Here is a 14,169-nt window from a genome sequence, read left to right as displayed (position 1 = left end):
AGTTTGCCACAATGATTATACATATTTTGTTAAGAAACGTTGGGAAGAGCGTTGAGTCAACAATAAAATTGATTCATAAAGCGGGCTCCACACTCGCGGCGCGAAAGCCCGCGAACCACGAGTGTGGAGGGTTTCGCGTTCGCGCTTCGCGGCTTTCCACGTCCGGTGTCGGTTTTTTGGCCCGCGACAAAGGGCTCGCGAAGCGCGAACGCGAACATCATCCACAATCGCTTATATTCGCTGCCGCACACAATGTCAGAGCAGCAGCAACAGTGACTTCGTCCATTTTACTCAAATGCGTGAACGTAAATGTAGAGTGTAGAAGACCGTATTTGTTCGCGTCCTGTTCACGGCGCGTTGCATCCGTGAATCGCGGCCGCAATTTGCGCCGCGAGTGTAGAGCCCGCATAAAAATAGCTGTCTAAAATTATTTATCATTGATCAATATCTCTTGCTAGTGAAAATTTATTGTATATTGTCGTTATCTGATACGTTGGAAAAATCGTTTAACAGACAGGAGACGAACATTGTAAAGCTTATTTACTGTTTACGTATCTACCTTTAGGGATATAGTATACCAAATAAAGTACAGAAAAGCGCCATCTAGATTTCTGGCCAAGACAACCATTAGTTTCTAATAAACGATACTAGGATAGCCGCAGATATAGATCAAGATAGATACCGCATGTGTATGTACTTCGCGTTCCCAAACGACGAGCAATTCTCGTCTTTCGAAGGTCTGCTCTTTAGTCTATCGGAATTATTGGACGTCAATTTTAAAAATGCCTAAATGCCTAAAAGTGCCTTATTGAGCTGTAGAAATTAAAATAGAAACGTTAGCCTAGATAATGGATACGATTCTTATCATCGGTACGTCACAGTAGGTAGGAAAAGTGTCACGCTCGTTTTCATACAAATGGAGCGACATGCGGTATCTATCTTGATCTATGTCTGTGAGGATGGCAATGTAATTATGAAGCCACAGTACTTTCTTGTGATTTACAATAAAAATTATACATTTTTTAACATTATTGCCTAGTAGGGTTGCTGAGGATTCCTCTTCCTCTTCCTCATAATGAGGAAGTTCCGCAATATTTTGGGTTCCTCAACCGTTACCGCATCCTCATAAATAAAAATACAAAAATCCTCTTCCGCTATCGCTTCCTCAAAATTTAAGAGGAATTTATGAGGAATTTCACTGCGCATGCGCGTCGCGTATCCGATCGGCAACGCACAGGGGAAGTCTCGCTCGCCACCCGCGCTGTTCCTTGCTTGTTTGTTTTAATTTGACATACCTATTAGCAAGCGTTGTTTTGTTTACGCGTGTACGCAGCTACGCACGCATTGCGAATAATCTAATAATTTGATTTATTTTATCGAAAATCGAAATTAGACCGAAGTGTAGTGCTATATCAGGTGTCCCCAGCCATTTTTCTCCACTGCCCACTTTGAGAACAAAATATGTTTTAGCGCCCCCATTGTTTCACGGTTCACCTACTTTTTTTTCCTAATTTAAAGTAAAGGGCATTTGCCACAAATTTGTCGGTTATATTAGCCCCCCCAGCCTCTACAAAACGCCGCCATTTTTTCTGAGTCCCACACTACCCCCCTTTAGATTCAGCGCCCACAAGGGGGCGTTATTGCCCACATTGAGACGTTGTACTATATGGACGTACTTCCTCTTCCGCTTCCTCATCCGCATCCTCTTCCTCAAAAAAATATCCTCTTCCTCATCCGCATCCTCTAAATTTGCGCGTGACAATTCCTCTTCCTCCTCCTCTTCCTCATAATCACTTCCTCAACAACCCTATTGCCTAGTAATAAATTCGAATAATGGTAAAGATATAAGAAAACATTACTACGCCCAAAAAACTACATGGTAACTACGTGTACCAACATTTTTTTTAATTTGAATTGTATGGAATGTCCTCACTATGGCTTCTTTTGTATAACCTATAAAATTATTTGGTAACACTAAAAAAGCAACAAAATTAGTCAACTACGAAAAGGTATCGTCAGTAATTTTCTATTATTTAAAAAGACATTAATAATCCGTGTGCATTGTTACGTATTCCCTGATATATGAAAACATTTTTATCAAAAATTAATTTGTGCGACTTATTTCTTTACCAATGCGTGTTAGTCTATAATGCCTATCTATTTTATGGGCACAACGTGACGCGTCGATGCACTTGTTATCCATTCAAATTTAGAACAGTCAATTAAATGTGTATCTTCTTGTGTTGTAAATAAAGTACCTTTTTGAATGTCTCCTTTAAAAATGCATCGCATTGCATCGACGCGTCACGTTGTTATATGATCTGAGCTAAACGATAGTGTAATTGACGAATTATTAACTAATAAATAATTTACAACTTAAACTAAAATAATGACACATTAAAATACTTTGGGGATGATGGCATCAATTTCTCGATATCACAAACATTACATTTATGCTACAATAATTATTATTTCAAGCGTAAAATAAACATAATATTGCCACATTGTGTAAACTATTTGATATTAAAATTAATTAATATTATTTTCTTTTAAAAAAATCAAATAATGAAAGCTGTCGATTTTTTATTTTGTGTCTTTAACTTTGGTAAGTGTATTAAAATCTCAGCTCAAAATGTCTATGTTTTTCAAATGATTGAGTATTTTTACAAATCATAAAGAAGGCACTCAATATTTTAATACTAGTTATAGTTGATTTCTTAATCTCATTTTAAATATGTATAAACCATCAATAATCAAAATATCAACGTCCATACTTTCAAATAATCCTGAATTATTATAACCTACATTATTGCTTTACACATTTTCTTAAACTTTATTGTGTATCATTTATTTCCTATATGCATTAATACTAAATTTTACCACCCTAAGGGCCTGTTTCACCACTTTCTGATAAGTGACGAATAGGCTATCCACCAAATAACTTGACAGATCAAGTATGGAGAATCTGTCAAAAAAGTTGTGAATGGCTCTATTCGGCACTTTATCAGAAAGTTGTGAAACAGGCCCTTAGAGTGTGTATATTTGTGCGTAGTGCATTGGAAGAACTATAAAATGAAAACATAAGTCTTATCACATTTAAAAACATAAGGTTTACTAATATTTTCCCTTATAATTTGAACAAAACTTGAAACCTTCATCATATCTGGATATAAACACTATATTTTTTTCAAATCATTAACCCGGTCCTGAAGCCTCCAATTATGCAAAAGACGAAAATTTTGAAATTGTTAGTTACGCACTTTATTCATTTACATCTTCAAGTATGAATTTTGTTACTATTCTTTTTGATTTTAGTGTAAACAAAGCAACTAACCACTTACAATAAAAAACATGCAATGGCACATTCATAACCTCGAGTATAAACATTTGTTTACATTATAATCAAAACGAATAAAAACAGAATAAAGTTTCTTATAAGCCTCTCTAGAATATGGAAGACAATATTAAGACCCAGTTTCATCAAGCAATGTTAAATAAATAACGGCTTGTTAAATCAGTTAACGGCCTGTTAGAGCTATCGAGCGTTCCACCATACGCTAATGTCATGTCAAATCGCCTAACACGGTGTTAAATTTTAATTCCTGCTGGGAAGGTCCGTTAAATATATAACAGGCCGTTATAATAGTCAAAACAACAACTTTTTAAAGAAAATATCCAATATCAATAAAATAATCTGTTTTGACTTTTGAGTGCTGCCGCCATGTTTTGCCACATCCTTACATATTATTTATTATTTTTCATGTTATGCATAATTATTTATTTTCATTTTGACAAAAAATCAGCCCTCGGATTTTCCTTGACATTGCAAATACACTGACTTGTATCAAAATTACCAAGCCGAAATAAGTAAATAAAAGTTTGTATCGTGATTCATGTTTTCAGCTTTGACAGATCATAATTATTAACCTGGTAAATTAAAAAGAACTATTGTAGTGTAACAAATGTATGCGATCAGTGATATTTTACCAGATCACGTATTATACGAATAAGGTGAAAATGACACATTGCAGCCAACATGTCGTATTAAACTTGTACATTGCAATTTCGTCGCCTTTATAACAAGAATGAACGAATTGAATGTTATTCACTCGTTGTTCACTTAACGTTGCATTTACTAATCCGCTGTTAAATTTTTACTGTGGGACATAAGCATTTTAACAGTCTGTTTAATTTTCCAAGGTCCGTTAAGTAATGCCTTGTTAGGATTTAACAAACAGAGGTTGGTGAAATTGGGTCTAAGTATAACAAAAATATTACTTTTACGTATAGTACTGTTTGCTAATGGCCGCAATCAGAGTGTTTAATAATTACTTAACATTAATTTAATGAGTTTGACAGAAAAATTTAAACAAAACTTGGAAGGTGTCAAGGGACACTCGAATGGTGGTACGAAGTTATTTCTTATGTTAAAAAAACCTGTATACAACAAACAAAAAACACCATCTATTGACGCCCAGGAATACTAACAACGCGTTGCTGTTTATTCTCAAAAAACGCCATCTGGTTGACGCACAGGAATACTATCAACGCCCTCTGCCCCTACCATGCAGGTACTAATAAAAAGTGTCGAGGTCAAATATCATTTTGTCTAGCTTATCTAGCCTTTACGCCGAACGCGCAATAAGGAACTTCGTTCCAAAAACAGATGTTGCCTAAAAACATTGATTCCCGAAGGATGTTGGAAACGTAGTTTCACTGTTATACACGATACAACTCTTATAAACTAAAAATACTTATAAATGTCTATGTCCTTATAATATCAAACATATTGCAAATCTATAATAAAATTACGTTCAAACTTCAAGTACATCGCAACCACACTTCTAATATCTTTCGGCATTGGTCATTTATAAAATATATTTTTTTATTGCAAAACTACCTTTTCCGAGGGAAAAGAAGGAAGTGGACAGTGGTTGCGCTGCAACAAGACTTAAGTTGACTTAATGTGAGCGAAAGAGACAGACATAATATACCCGTCACATTCACGCATTTATAAACTTATTTAACTAAGAGTATTTATAGTTTTATACAATGTGTATGGTAAAACGTGTGTGCATGGTGTAAATATAAAACGGTAACTAACATATTGCTTATTATCGAGTCATTGTTTTACTATCGATTAATATTCCATCGATATTTTGGATAAGTCGAGCCTAGCGACACAGTCAATATCGAAAACTCTTACTTTCTTTCTAGTGCAAATACTTAAGTATTTTTTATCTGTTACATCATTGGAAGTACGCTCGATTGACAAGCACAAAACACTGTTTATCATCTACGTAAGAACTAACGAGTCGGCTAACTCAGAAGAGATCTCGAAAATACGTTTGACGTAGTATGTCATATCGGCCGGCGCGCGCCGTACCAATGCGTCAACTCACACTGACCTCCATTATACAAATGCGCTGGACTTATGATACCTTTTGAAATTACAGCTATTTTTGTGCCTATTTGAAGCGGAATCAGCGCCCCCAATGCGGGGGAAGAGAACTAAATCTGACGTAAAAATTACGTTTGAAAGTCGCCATATTGGCGCTGATAGCAGTAGTGAGAGTACTTGGGACTAATACTAGTGATTACAACCAATAGCGATTAAGCGGCCATTTGCAAGTTACGTAGATTTAGTTCTATTCCCCGCATTGGGGGCGCTGATTCTGCTTCAAATAGGCACAAAAAACAGTTGTATCTTAAGTCCAGCGTACTAAGTACGCTGGACTTAAGATACCCAACTGTTGTCTTGTTTAATGGAGGTCAGTCATGGTTACTCAGCATTTTGAAACATGTCGAAAGTGACATTAGCGCCCAACTCGCGTATATTCGCCCGTTTATTTAAAGTTGAGGTACTCCTTAGTTCTGATTACTCTGGTAATACGATTGTCGTAAGTGCGTTAGCGTTAATATCTCAAAAAAGATTGAGAATTCTGCTCGTCATGTTATGATACTATTATTTATATTTCATGATAAGTAAGGTGAAACACCGTATTTTAAGAGTTCATACAGAAAATACTACTGACAATTCGTATGGTACCAACAGTAATATAACTGCTAACGATAGGGTGATTTCACAGACATAGATCATGATAGATACCGCATGTGTATGTACTTCGCGTGCCATATCGCGCTCCCAAACGACGAGCAATGCTCGTCTTTCGAAAGTCTGTTCTTTAGTCTGCTATCGGAATCGGACGTCAATCGGAATTTTAAAAGTGCCTAAATGCTTAAAAGTGCCGTATTGAGCTGTAGAAATTCAAATAGAAACGTTGGCCTAAATAATGGGCACTTTCCTTATCATTGGTACGTCACAGTAGCTATAAAAAAGTGGCACGCTCGTTTTCATACAAATAGAGCGACATGCGGTATCTATCTTGATCTATGTCTGTGGGTGATTTGTATGATAGAGTTCGACAAGGCTGTTTATGAACGTGGCGAGAAAAGGAACTAACGCTTCCTTCATACAAAAACGTCATTTTTGACAGTTCTCCTTTACCAGCAGTGCACATTGACTGACATTGACACATTCAATTTGTCGAACTGTAGCAGCATTTTTTCGACTTTTATAAAGTTCACACTAGAACACTTGTATTATAATAATACACATTCCTTGTATCTTCAAACAAAATATATCTACGGTACCAATAATATAACTGTCAACTATCGTTTGTAAGACCGCTTTCTTACGACGAATTCACCTGATTCCTCTTCTTAGGCGGAGGCGTGGGCGCTCTTTCGTTGTTACTGTTCATAGGTCGTCTATGTAGGTAGCTAGTTCTCGGCGTAAGCACTAGATCGTAGCTGTGTCTAGCTGGGAGGGTCGGCTGGTCTTCTTCTACCGACCGTTGTGACTGTTTGAGCGGTAACGGTGGGGGCTCTTCGTCGTCTTGGTTGGAGTCTGTAGTGCCTGGAATTTTATTTATCTTAAAGACTACAAGTAAGAATACATAATAATATTAAACATCGATATGCCAAAAACAAACTTTCGCTAGTGTGTAATAACTAATAAATTAAAGCTAAAAGAAACATCAAATTATTATGATGACATCACATTACTTATAATGAGCTAAAATTTACCTGAGTGATGTGATGTGTAGGAGATTTAATTTTTTAAAATAAAACCCACGACCTCTGAATCAAGAGGTACGTTTTAAAAGCACTAGACCAGGGAGGGATTTATGTAAGTATTTTTTCTATATATTGTATACCTAGCGAATCTCTATTAGACGGTGGTTCCGAGTTCGTGATGAAGCTCGTTCGCTGCGACAGTCTCCGATCTCTCTCCACTTCTGAACGCGGCGGCCGCTCTGTCACCAGCTGAAATTGATAAGAGTTTGCGCATTAGATTATATCATGAATTTAATCATTGTCACATTTCGTGTGTGTGTGTGTGTGTGTGTGAAGTGTATTTTTGAGATATAGGTAATACCTATTTATTTATAAATTATTAGCTAGTTTATAATATAAATTCAAGTAAGTAAAAAATATTCAAAAAAATAAAATAAAATAAAATAAAATTCTTACAGTAAACTATAAAGTTAACTGTGAGAATTTTACTTGAATGGTTGTGGATAGTGATCAAATTAAGCTGCTGCTTTCAGAAGAGTGTGAAAGCAGCAGCTTGATTTGACAGCTATCCACAACCATTCAAGTAAAATTCTCTGTTCCTATGTTTGTTTGCGGATAACTTCGTATGAACCGATTTTAACACGTTTATTGCAACATCACGCGACGTCGCGTGATGCAGTCCACTACCCTGTGGCCGACCACGCGACGGCGCGTTTTATTGCCTTACGATTTTGTTTACGCTAAAAAACGGTAACCGTAGCGCGTAATGGGTAATGGCATTAGTTTTGGCCATCTCGGTAAGTTCACTATTTTTGGCTTGGCAATCAACGTGTTAATGAAAAAAGAAAAATCATAGGCGCGAACCGACATGATAAGGAAATACAGTTTAAAGTCAGTTTTATTTGTAAATAATATATTATTATTACCTCCTGTCGCAGCTCCCGCAGGTTGCCATTGTCTGTGGCGAGGCTGTAGTTGTTGTTGTGGTTGCCCAGCACGGGGCTGTTGAGGGCGCTACTGAAAGCGCTGTTGATGGCGCTCGCTATGGGGCTGTGTATGTTGACGTTGACGTGGCCGTTTGTTGCGGAAGTGTACCACTGACTCGCGCTTGACTGCGCGCTGCCTTCGCTCTGAAACGGTTATGCATGTTAGCATGTAGGTTATAGATAGCCAACCTTACACACCTATCTATACTAATATTATAAATGCGAAAGTATCTCTGTCTGTCTGTCTCGCTTTCACGCCAAAACTACGGAACCGATTGTAATGAAATGTTGTACACAGATAGTCTAAAGCCTGAGAAAGGACATAGGCTACTTTTTAACCGGAAAAGGGGGTTGTAAGGGGGTGTTAATGCGTAAATTTGTTCAAATTAAATTAGTTCCAAAAATTCACAATAGATGGCGCTGTGCGTCACCTAACTCGCACAAGCGCTTACTCAAACGTGTTTCTATGAGAGGTGGTAAGGAATAAGGATGAAGAGATTAGCTCACGTATTTTTTTTGAAGTTTTAAGAAGATTTTTGAAGTTTGAAATAATCGTACCGCAGAAGCAACTCTGTCGTGGAAATTTTGCAGTGTAATGTAGCCTACATGGAAACGGAAACTACCACGCGCTATAAGCTGAAGTCCACGCGGACGGAGTCACGGGCAACATCTAGTATATAATATTATATTTGTTGAAAATAATAACAATCTATCTTTATTTACACATAAATATAAACACTTCTAAAAGAAATGCAATCAAGTACTATTACTGAATATATAAAGAATACCACCTCCTCTAGCTACTGATTCGTCGAATATACTTATCATCTTATATATAAAATTCTTGTGTCACAATGTTAGTCACCGTACTCCTCCGAAACGGCTTTACTGATTTTTACCAAATTTTATATGAATATTCAGTAGGTCAGAGAATCGGCTACTGAGTACTTTTTATATTGATAAGTGCATTTGTTGAATAAATAATAGTAAATTATTACAACTCGAGACTGACGGCGGCCATTGTTTGTGAGACGGGATAGCGATGGACGTTGCCATGGTGACATACTTATTTATTCACTTCAATAAAATAATACGGGCGAAATACTTTATATGGCAAAGAAACGTTTGCCGGGACAGCTAGTATTTAATAAAATATTAATAAAATATTTGATAATCAATTGTCATGTGAGTTACCTTTCTGCCCCGTTTTTTTCGCGGCGTTAGCGTTCCAGTGCTGCTGTTCCTAAAACAAAAAAGTTTTGTTAAAACATGTCATTACACAAACAAGCACAAAAAATGACAAAATACATATTAATATTGTCAAGAAACTATAATCCGTGCAATCAACGAAGACGCGCCCCACTACTCCTCCTAATCGTTATAGTATAATATGTGTGCATTTGAACGCCTCCGTGGTCTAGTTGTAAAGAGCGCGGCTCTTGACTCGGAGGTCGTGGGTTCGATTCCCGCGTTGGAAACATGTTATTTCCAAGTTTGGTTAGGACAATGCAGGCTGATCACCTGATTGTCTGACAAGTAAGATGATCCATGCGTCGGATGGGCATGTAAAAAGTCGGTCCTGCGCCTGATCTCTCGCCAGTCGTGTCGGTCGTCCGTCCCACTGGGTTATGAGAGTAAAGGAATAGAGAGTGCTCTTGTGTACTGCGCACACACTTGGACACTATAAATTACTCCTGCGTAGCTGGCCTGGTTTCAATGAAACCGGCCACCGTCACCGAAACCGGTGTGGGAGCTATTATTATTATAATATGTGTGCAAGCTTTCGCCAATGTTTGAGTGTAATTGGTACAAACTAATTACTATGAGTGCACGCTCACACTACAATAAATGGACCAATTAAGAAAAAGCGTCACGGTCAAAGGGAAAGGTGCTCACCCAAAAGTTGTGGGGCGCGTCTTTGTGGATGCACGGACTATACCACTGTTTATAAAAATATTTTATCCTTGTCTGTTTTCTCATGTTTATAACACGAGGACATAATATTTATACGAGGGCTGCTATTTATGTATCCGGAACTGGCCACTTACAAGAACAATATTTAAAAAGTAATTACAACATTTGAAAATAGAACTCTTTGGTTGAAGAATACATTTTGTTTCATGTGACTGTCAATTATTTTTCCATTGTGGCGTCATTTTGAAAATTGCGTGTCTTCATTTGCCATGGATTTAACGCGTGAACATTTTCGTGCAATGATTTACTACGATTTTCGGCGTGGGCTAAATCAACAACAGTGCTTTATTCAACTCACCGCAACTTTTGGAGATGAAGCACCATCAAAAACCACTGTTTATCACTGGTACAGTGAGTTTAATCGTGGGCGGTCTATGCTCACGGATGAAAATAAAGAAGGTCGCCCAAAACAGCTGTTGTCCCACAAAATATAGATGCTGTGCGGGAACTAATAATGCGTGATCGTCATGTTACATATCGCGAGATAGAGGCGTCCTTAGGCATAAGTATGACGAGCATACATAAGATATTACACGAACATTTGGCTGTAAAAAAAATATGTTCGCGTTGGATTCCGCACAACTTGACAATCGATCAAAAACGGGCTCGTGTCGATTGGTGCAAAAAAATGATAAAAAAATACAACCGTGGTACGTCAAAAGCCGTTTATAATATCTACACAGGTGATGAATCTTGGATCTATGCATATGACCCCGAAACTAAACAACAGTCAACGGTGTGGGTGTTCCAAGATGAGCCGAAACCAACAAAAGTTACTCGTGCAAAAAGTACTTTGAAGCAAATGGTCGCCTGTTTTTTTGGAATTAATGGACATGTGGCTACAGTGCCATTAGAGAATCGTAAAACGGTTAATTCTGAATGGTATACGACCATTTGTTTACCAGAAGTCTTTGAAGAAATAAGAAAGGACAACCGACAACGCAGAATCATATTACATCACGACAATGCTAGCTGTCACACCTCAGCTGAAACAACTCAGTTTTTGGAGGGTCAAAAGATCGAATTGACTGGTCATCCGCCGTACGGCCCTGATTTGGCACCTAACGATTTCTTTTTATTTCCATACGCGAAGAACAAATTACGTGGTCAACGTTTTTCGAGCCGCGAAGAGGCTGTTGATGCGTTCAAAATGCACGTTTTGGAAATACCTCAATCAGAATGGAAAAAGTGCTATGAAAATTGGTTCCAGCGTATGCAAAAGTGTGTCGATCATCGCGGCGAATATTTTGAAAAGCAATAAAACCATATTAAATGATATATGTTTGTTCCTTTTTTTAATTCCGGATACATAAATAGCAGCCCTCGTAATTGTAACAGTGAAACCTCTGTATGCACAGTGCCAATCTCTTTTTATTAGTAAAGGACTCTATACCTACTTAAAATATTCCATAATTACCTCGTCCAACTGATGGCGGAGTTCAGCTTGAATTTGGATTTTGGTGTCGACCTGTAAAAAAAATCAAATTAGAAATAAAAATTACAACTTGTTACTATTTTCTGCCGTTGATGTTTTCGTTTATTTCGCAGGGACCGTACAGTGCTCCCAAAGTGATAATGCGCATAGAAATTTTCGTCATTGTTCGGCAACGATCGTTTTTCCCGAGTGTCGGAAGACGATGTCACAAAACCTTTTATTGCGCATGTCCAAATCATGTCATGCCATGGCAACGCCAACTGTTTTTTTTTTTTTTAATGAAATAAGGGGGCAAGCGAGCAAACGGGTCACCTGATGGAAAGCAACTTCCGTCGCCCATGGACACTCGCAGCATCAGAAGAGCTGCAGGTGCGTTGCCGGCCTTTTAAGAGGGAACAGGGTAATAGGGGAGGGTAGGGATGGGAAGGGAATGGAAGTTAAGGGAATAGGGGAGGGTAGGGAAGGGAATAGGGTAGGAGATTGGGTCTCCGGTAAACTCACTCACTCGGCGAAACACAGCGTAAGCGCTGTTTCACGCCGGTTTTCTGTGAGAACGTGGTATTTCTCCGGTCGAGCCGGCCCATTCGTGCCGAAGCATGGCTCTCCCACGTATTAAACGTGTAAATACGACTTGAACATAATGGCAACACCATAATTCGCCGTAACAAGCAACTTGTTGGTGGCGTTGCCATGGCACGACATGATTTGGACATGCGCAATAAAAGGTTTTGTGGCGCATGCGCCAAAAATAGAGACAATTGACGGACCGGCGACAGCCACTGAGTACCGAGTAAAATATGATATTTACTTCTATTTCTTTTGAAGAAGGTGCAAAATTCAAAAGCATTGTTTGGGCTCTTACGTTTCATACTAGATTCGGGTGTTCTCGTGATTACGACAATTAGCGAAGATTTACATGCGGATTATTAATTTGGGAGTACTGTACATTGTTGTTTGTTCCAAAACAAACACTGCGCTTCTGTGCTTTACCAAGTAACGATACCTGACAAATCAAATCAATTATGTTTATTCAAAGTAGGTTACTCGTTTTGAACGTCGGAACAATGGTGCCTACCACCGGTTCGGGACTAGCACGGCGTAAGAAACTCGTAGGGTCCACATTTTAGCAAAAATGTGTAAAATTTATCTTTTCGCAAACCAAGTGAATTGAGAAAATAATGCTCTTTTGAACGCAGTCGGTTAACTCACTCATTGCCACTGGACACGTCCGACACGCGCTTGTTCAGTCGCGGCTCCAAGTCGACGCTGTCGCGGACGCTGCGCAGCTGCACTTCGGGCGTCTCCGGTTCTAATTCCACTATCGGCTTCTAGAAAGAGAAGATACAACATTAAATACAAAAACTTCTGGAACGGGAAAAGATGCAAATTTAAGTACTTATAAAAATTCTAGAACGTAAAAATAATAAAATTTAAGTATAAAAAGGTCTATAGTCCGTCAAAAAAGTGAAGAAATTAAAAAGTGGCAACATCGTAATGTCATCCCTTTTTCTTAGATTAATTTGAAAGGAATGACACTACGATGTTGCCACTTTTTAATTTCTTCACTTTCTTGACAGACTATAATATTTTTAGGAGTGAAGTTCAAGAGGGTGTGAAAAGAATAGATAGTGGGCGATTCTTACAACTGCCCGACAAAATTTCTTGAAAATCACGAGAGACACGAGAATTTTATATTTAATTTACCCTTCGTCCGTATCTCTGGTGCACATGTCGTTGTCTATTTTTGAAACACTCCATGAGATGTGCGTGGAGCTCCCTCTGCGTTGTTCGGCTCGCGTGGACTTCTAGACCTAAAGAACAGAAGAAGTAGATTAAAATTTAATAAAAAATAAGCTAAACAAAACTTGGGTACAGATTTCTATGAATTGTGTATGAAGGAATGTGAAATATGACAGACAGATAAAGAGACTTATGGGTCGCCTGCAACTACGTTGCGCCACAATTCGTCGTGATGAGGGAACTGCACATATTTCCGTAATAAAAACTATATATTAGGGTCAATTCAAACCGCAACGCAACGCGTAGATGCATTTCTAAAGTACTGAATTTACAGATTTAAATTGCGTGAGACGTCTTGCAAATCTGTCAAATCCATACAAATCTAGAAATGCATCTAACCGTCGCGTTGCAAGTCTGAATTGACCCTTGCCCGCCTTGGACGCCCGCGTCGAGTATACGCTAAACCAAGTATACAACATGTATAACTCACCTAGCTGTAACAGGGGTAACTGATCAGCGACTAACTCCTTCAGTCTGGTCAACAGCGTCTCGTGTTCGGGATGTCTGGCCGCGTACTCCGCCGTCATGAACGCCTTCTCGTAGTTGTCCAACCCGCCTTGGACGCCCGCGTCGAGTATACCTGAAAATAAGTAGTGTTTTTGTTATAGTTAACATTCAGGGATTTATTAAGTCGGGTTATGTCAAGTCAATACTAGTCAACAAGTGAATTTCGCCTGGCCTATACAGGGTGTAACAAAACTAATTTATAATACTTTAGGGTGTGTATGTGTTCCTTGTAGACTGTGAAAATAACAGCGCTGAAAAACCATTTTGTATGGGGAAACTCGTGATGCTGGGGCTCTTGCCCATACAAAAGTGAAAGAAAATTTGATCTTTCAGCGCTGCAAATTTCACAGTGAAATACAAGACGTAACACCTTAAAGTATTATCAAT

At 38.3% G+C, this 14,169-nt stretch overlaps 1 protein-coding gene across 5 annotated transcripts in view; it reads right to left on the bottom strand.

Annotated features, from left to right (window-relative positions):
- Window positions 1-6,503: 6,503 nt before the first annotated feature.
- LOC121737845 (dedicator of cytokinesis protein 1) overlaps window positions 6,504-14,169 on the bottom strand; it is a 51,942-nt gene continuing 44,276 nt past the window's right edge. For all 5 annotated transcript variants that reach the window (XM_042129573.1, XM_042129576.1, XM_042129574.1 and 2 more), the window contains 8 exons: window positions 13,706-13,855; window positions 13,180-13,286; window positions 12,685-12,803; window positions 11,458-11,508; window positions 9,261-9,309; window positions 8,007-8,210; window positions 7,221-7,329; window positions 6,504-6,919 (listed from right to left, as the gene is read on the bottom strand). In XM_042129573.1, coding sequence (XP_041985507.1) covers window positions 6,696-6,919; window positions 7,221-7,329; window positions 8,007-8,210; window positions 9,261-9,309; window positions 11,458-11,508; window positions 12,685-12,803; window positions 13,180-13,286; window positions 13,706-13,855 — 1,013 coding nt within the window. In that variant the 3' untranslated portion in view covers window positions 6,504-6,695. The remainder of the gene's footprint in view (window positions 6,920-7,220; window positions 7,330-8,006; window positions 8,211-9,260; window positions 9,310-11,457; window positions 11,509-12,684; window positions 12,804-13,179; window positions 13,287-13,705; window positions 13,856-14,169) is intronic.

The sequence above is a fragment of the Aricia agestis genome, chromosome 21, assembly GCF_905147365.1.
Source record: "Aricia agestis chromosome 21, ilAriAges1.1, whole genome shotgun sequence".
Classification (NCBI taxonomy): Eukaryota; Metazoa; Arthropoda; class Insecta; order Lepidoptera; family Lycaenidae; genus Aricia; species Aricia agestis.
The sequence above is the reverse complement of the archived record's forward strand: the minus strand, read 5'-3'. Positions and strand labels throughout refer to the sequence as shown.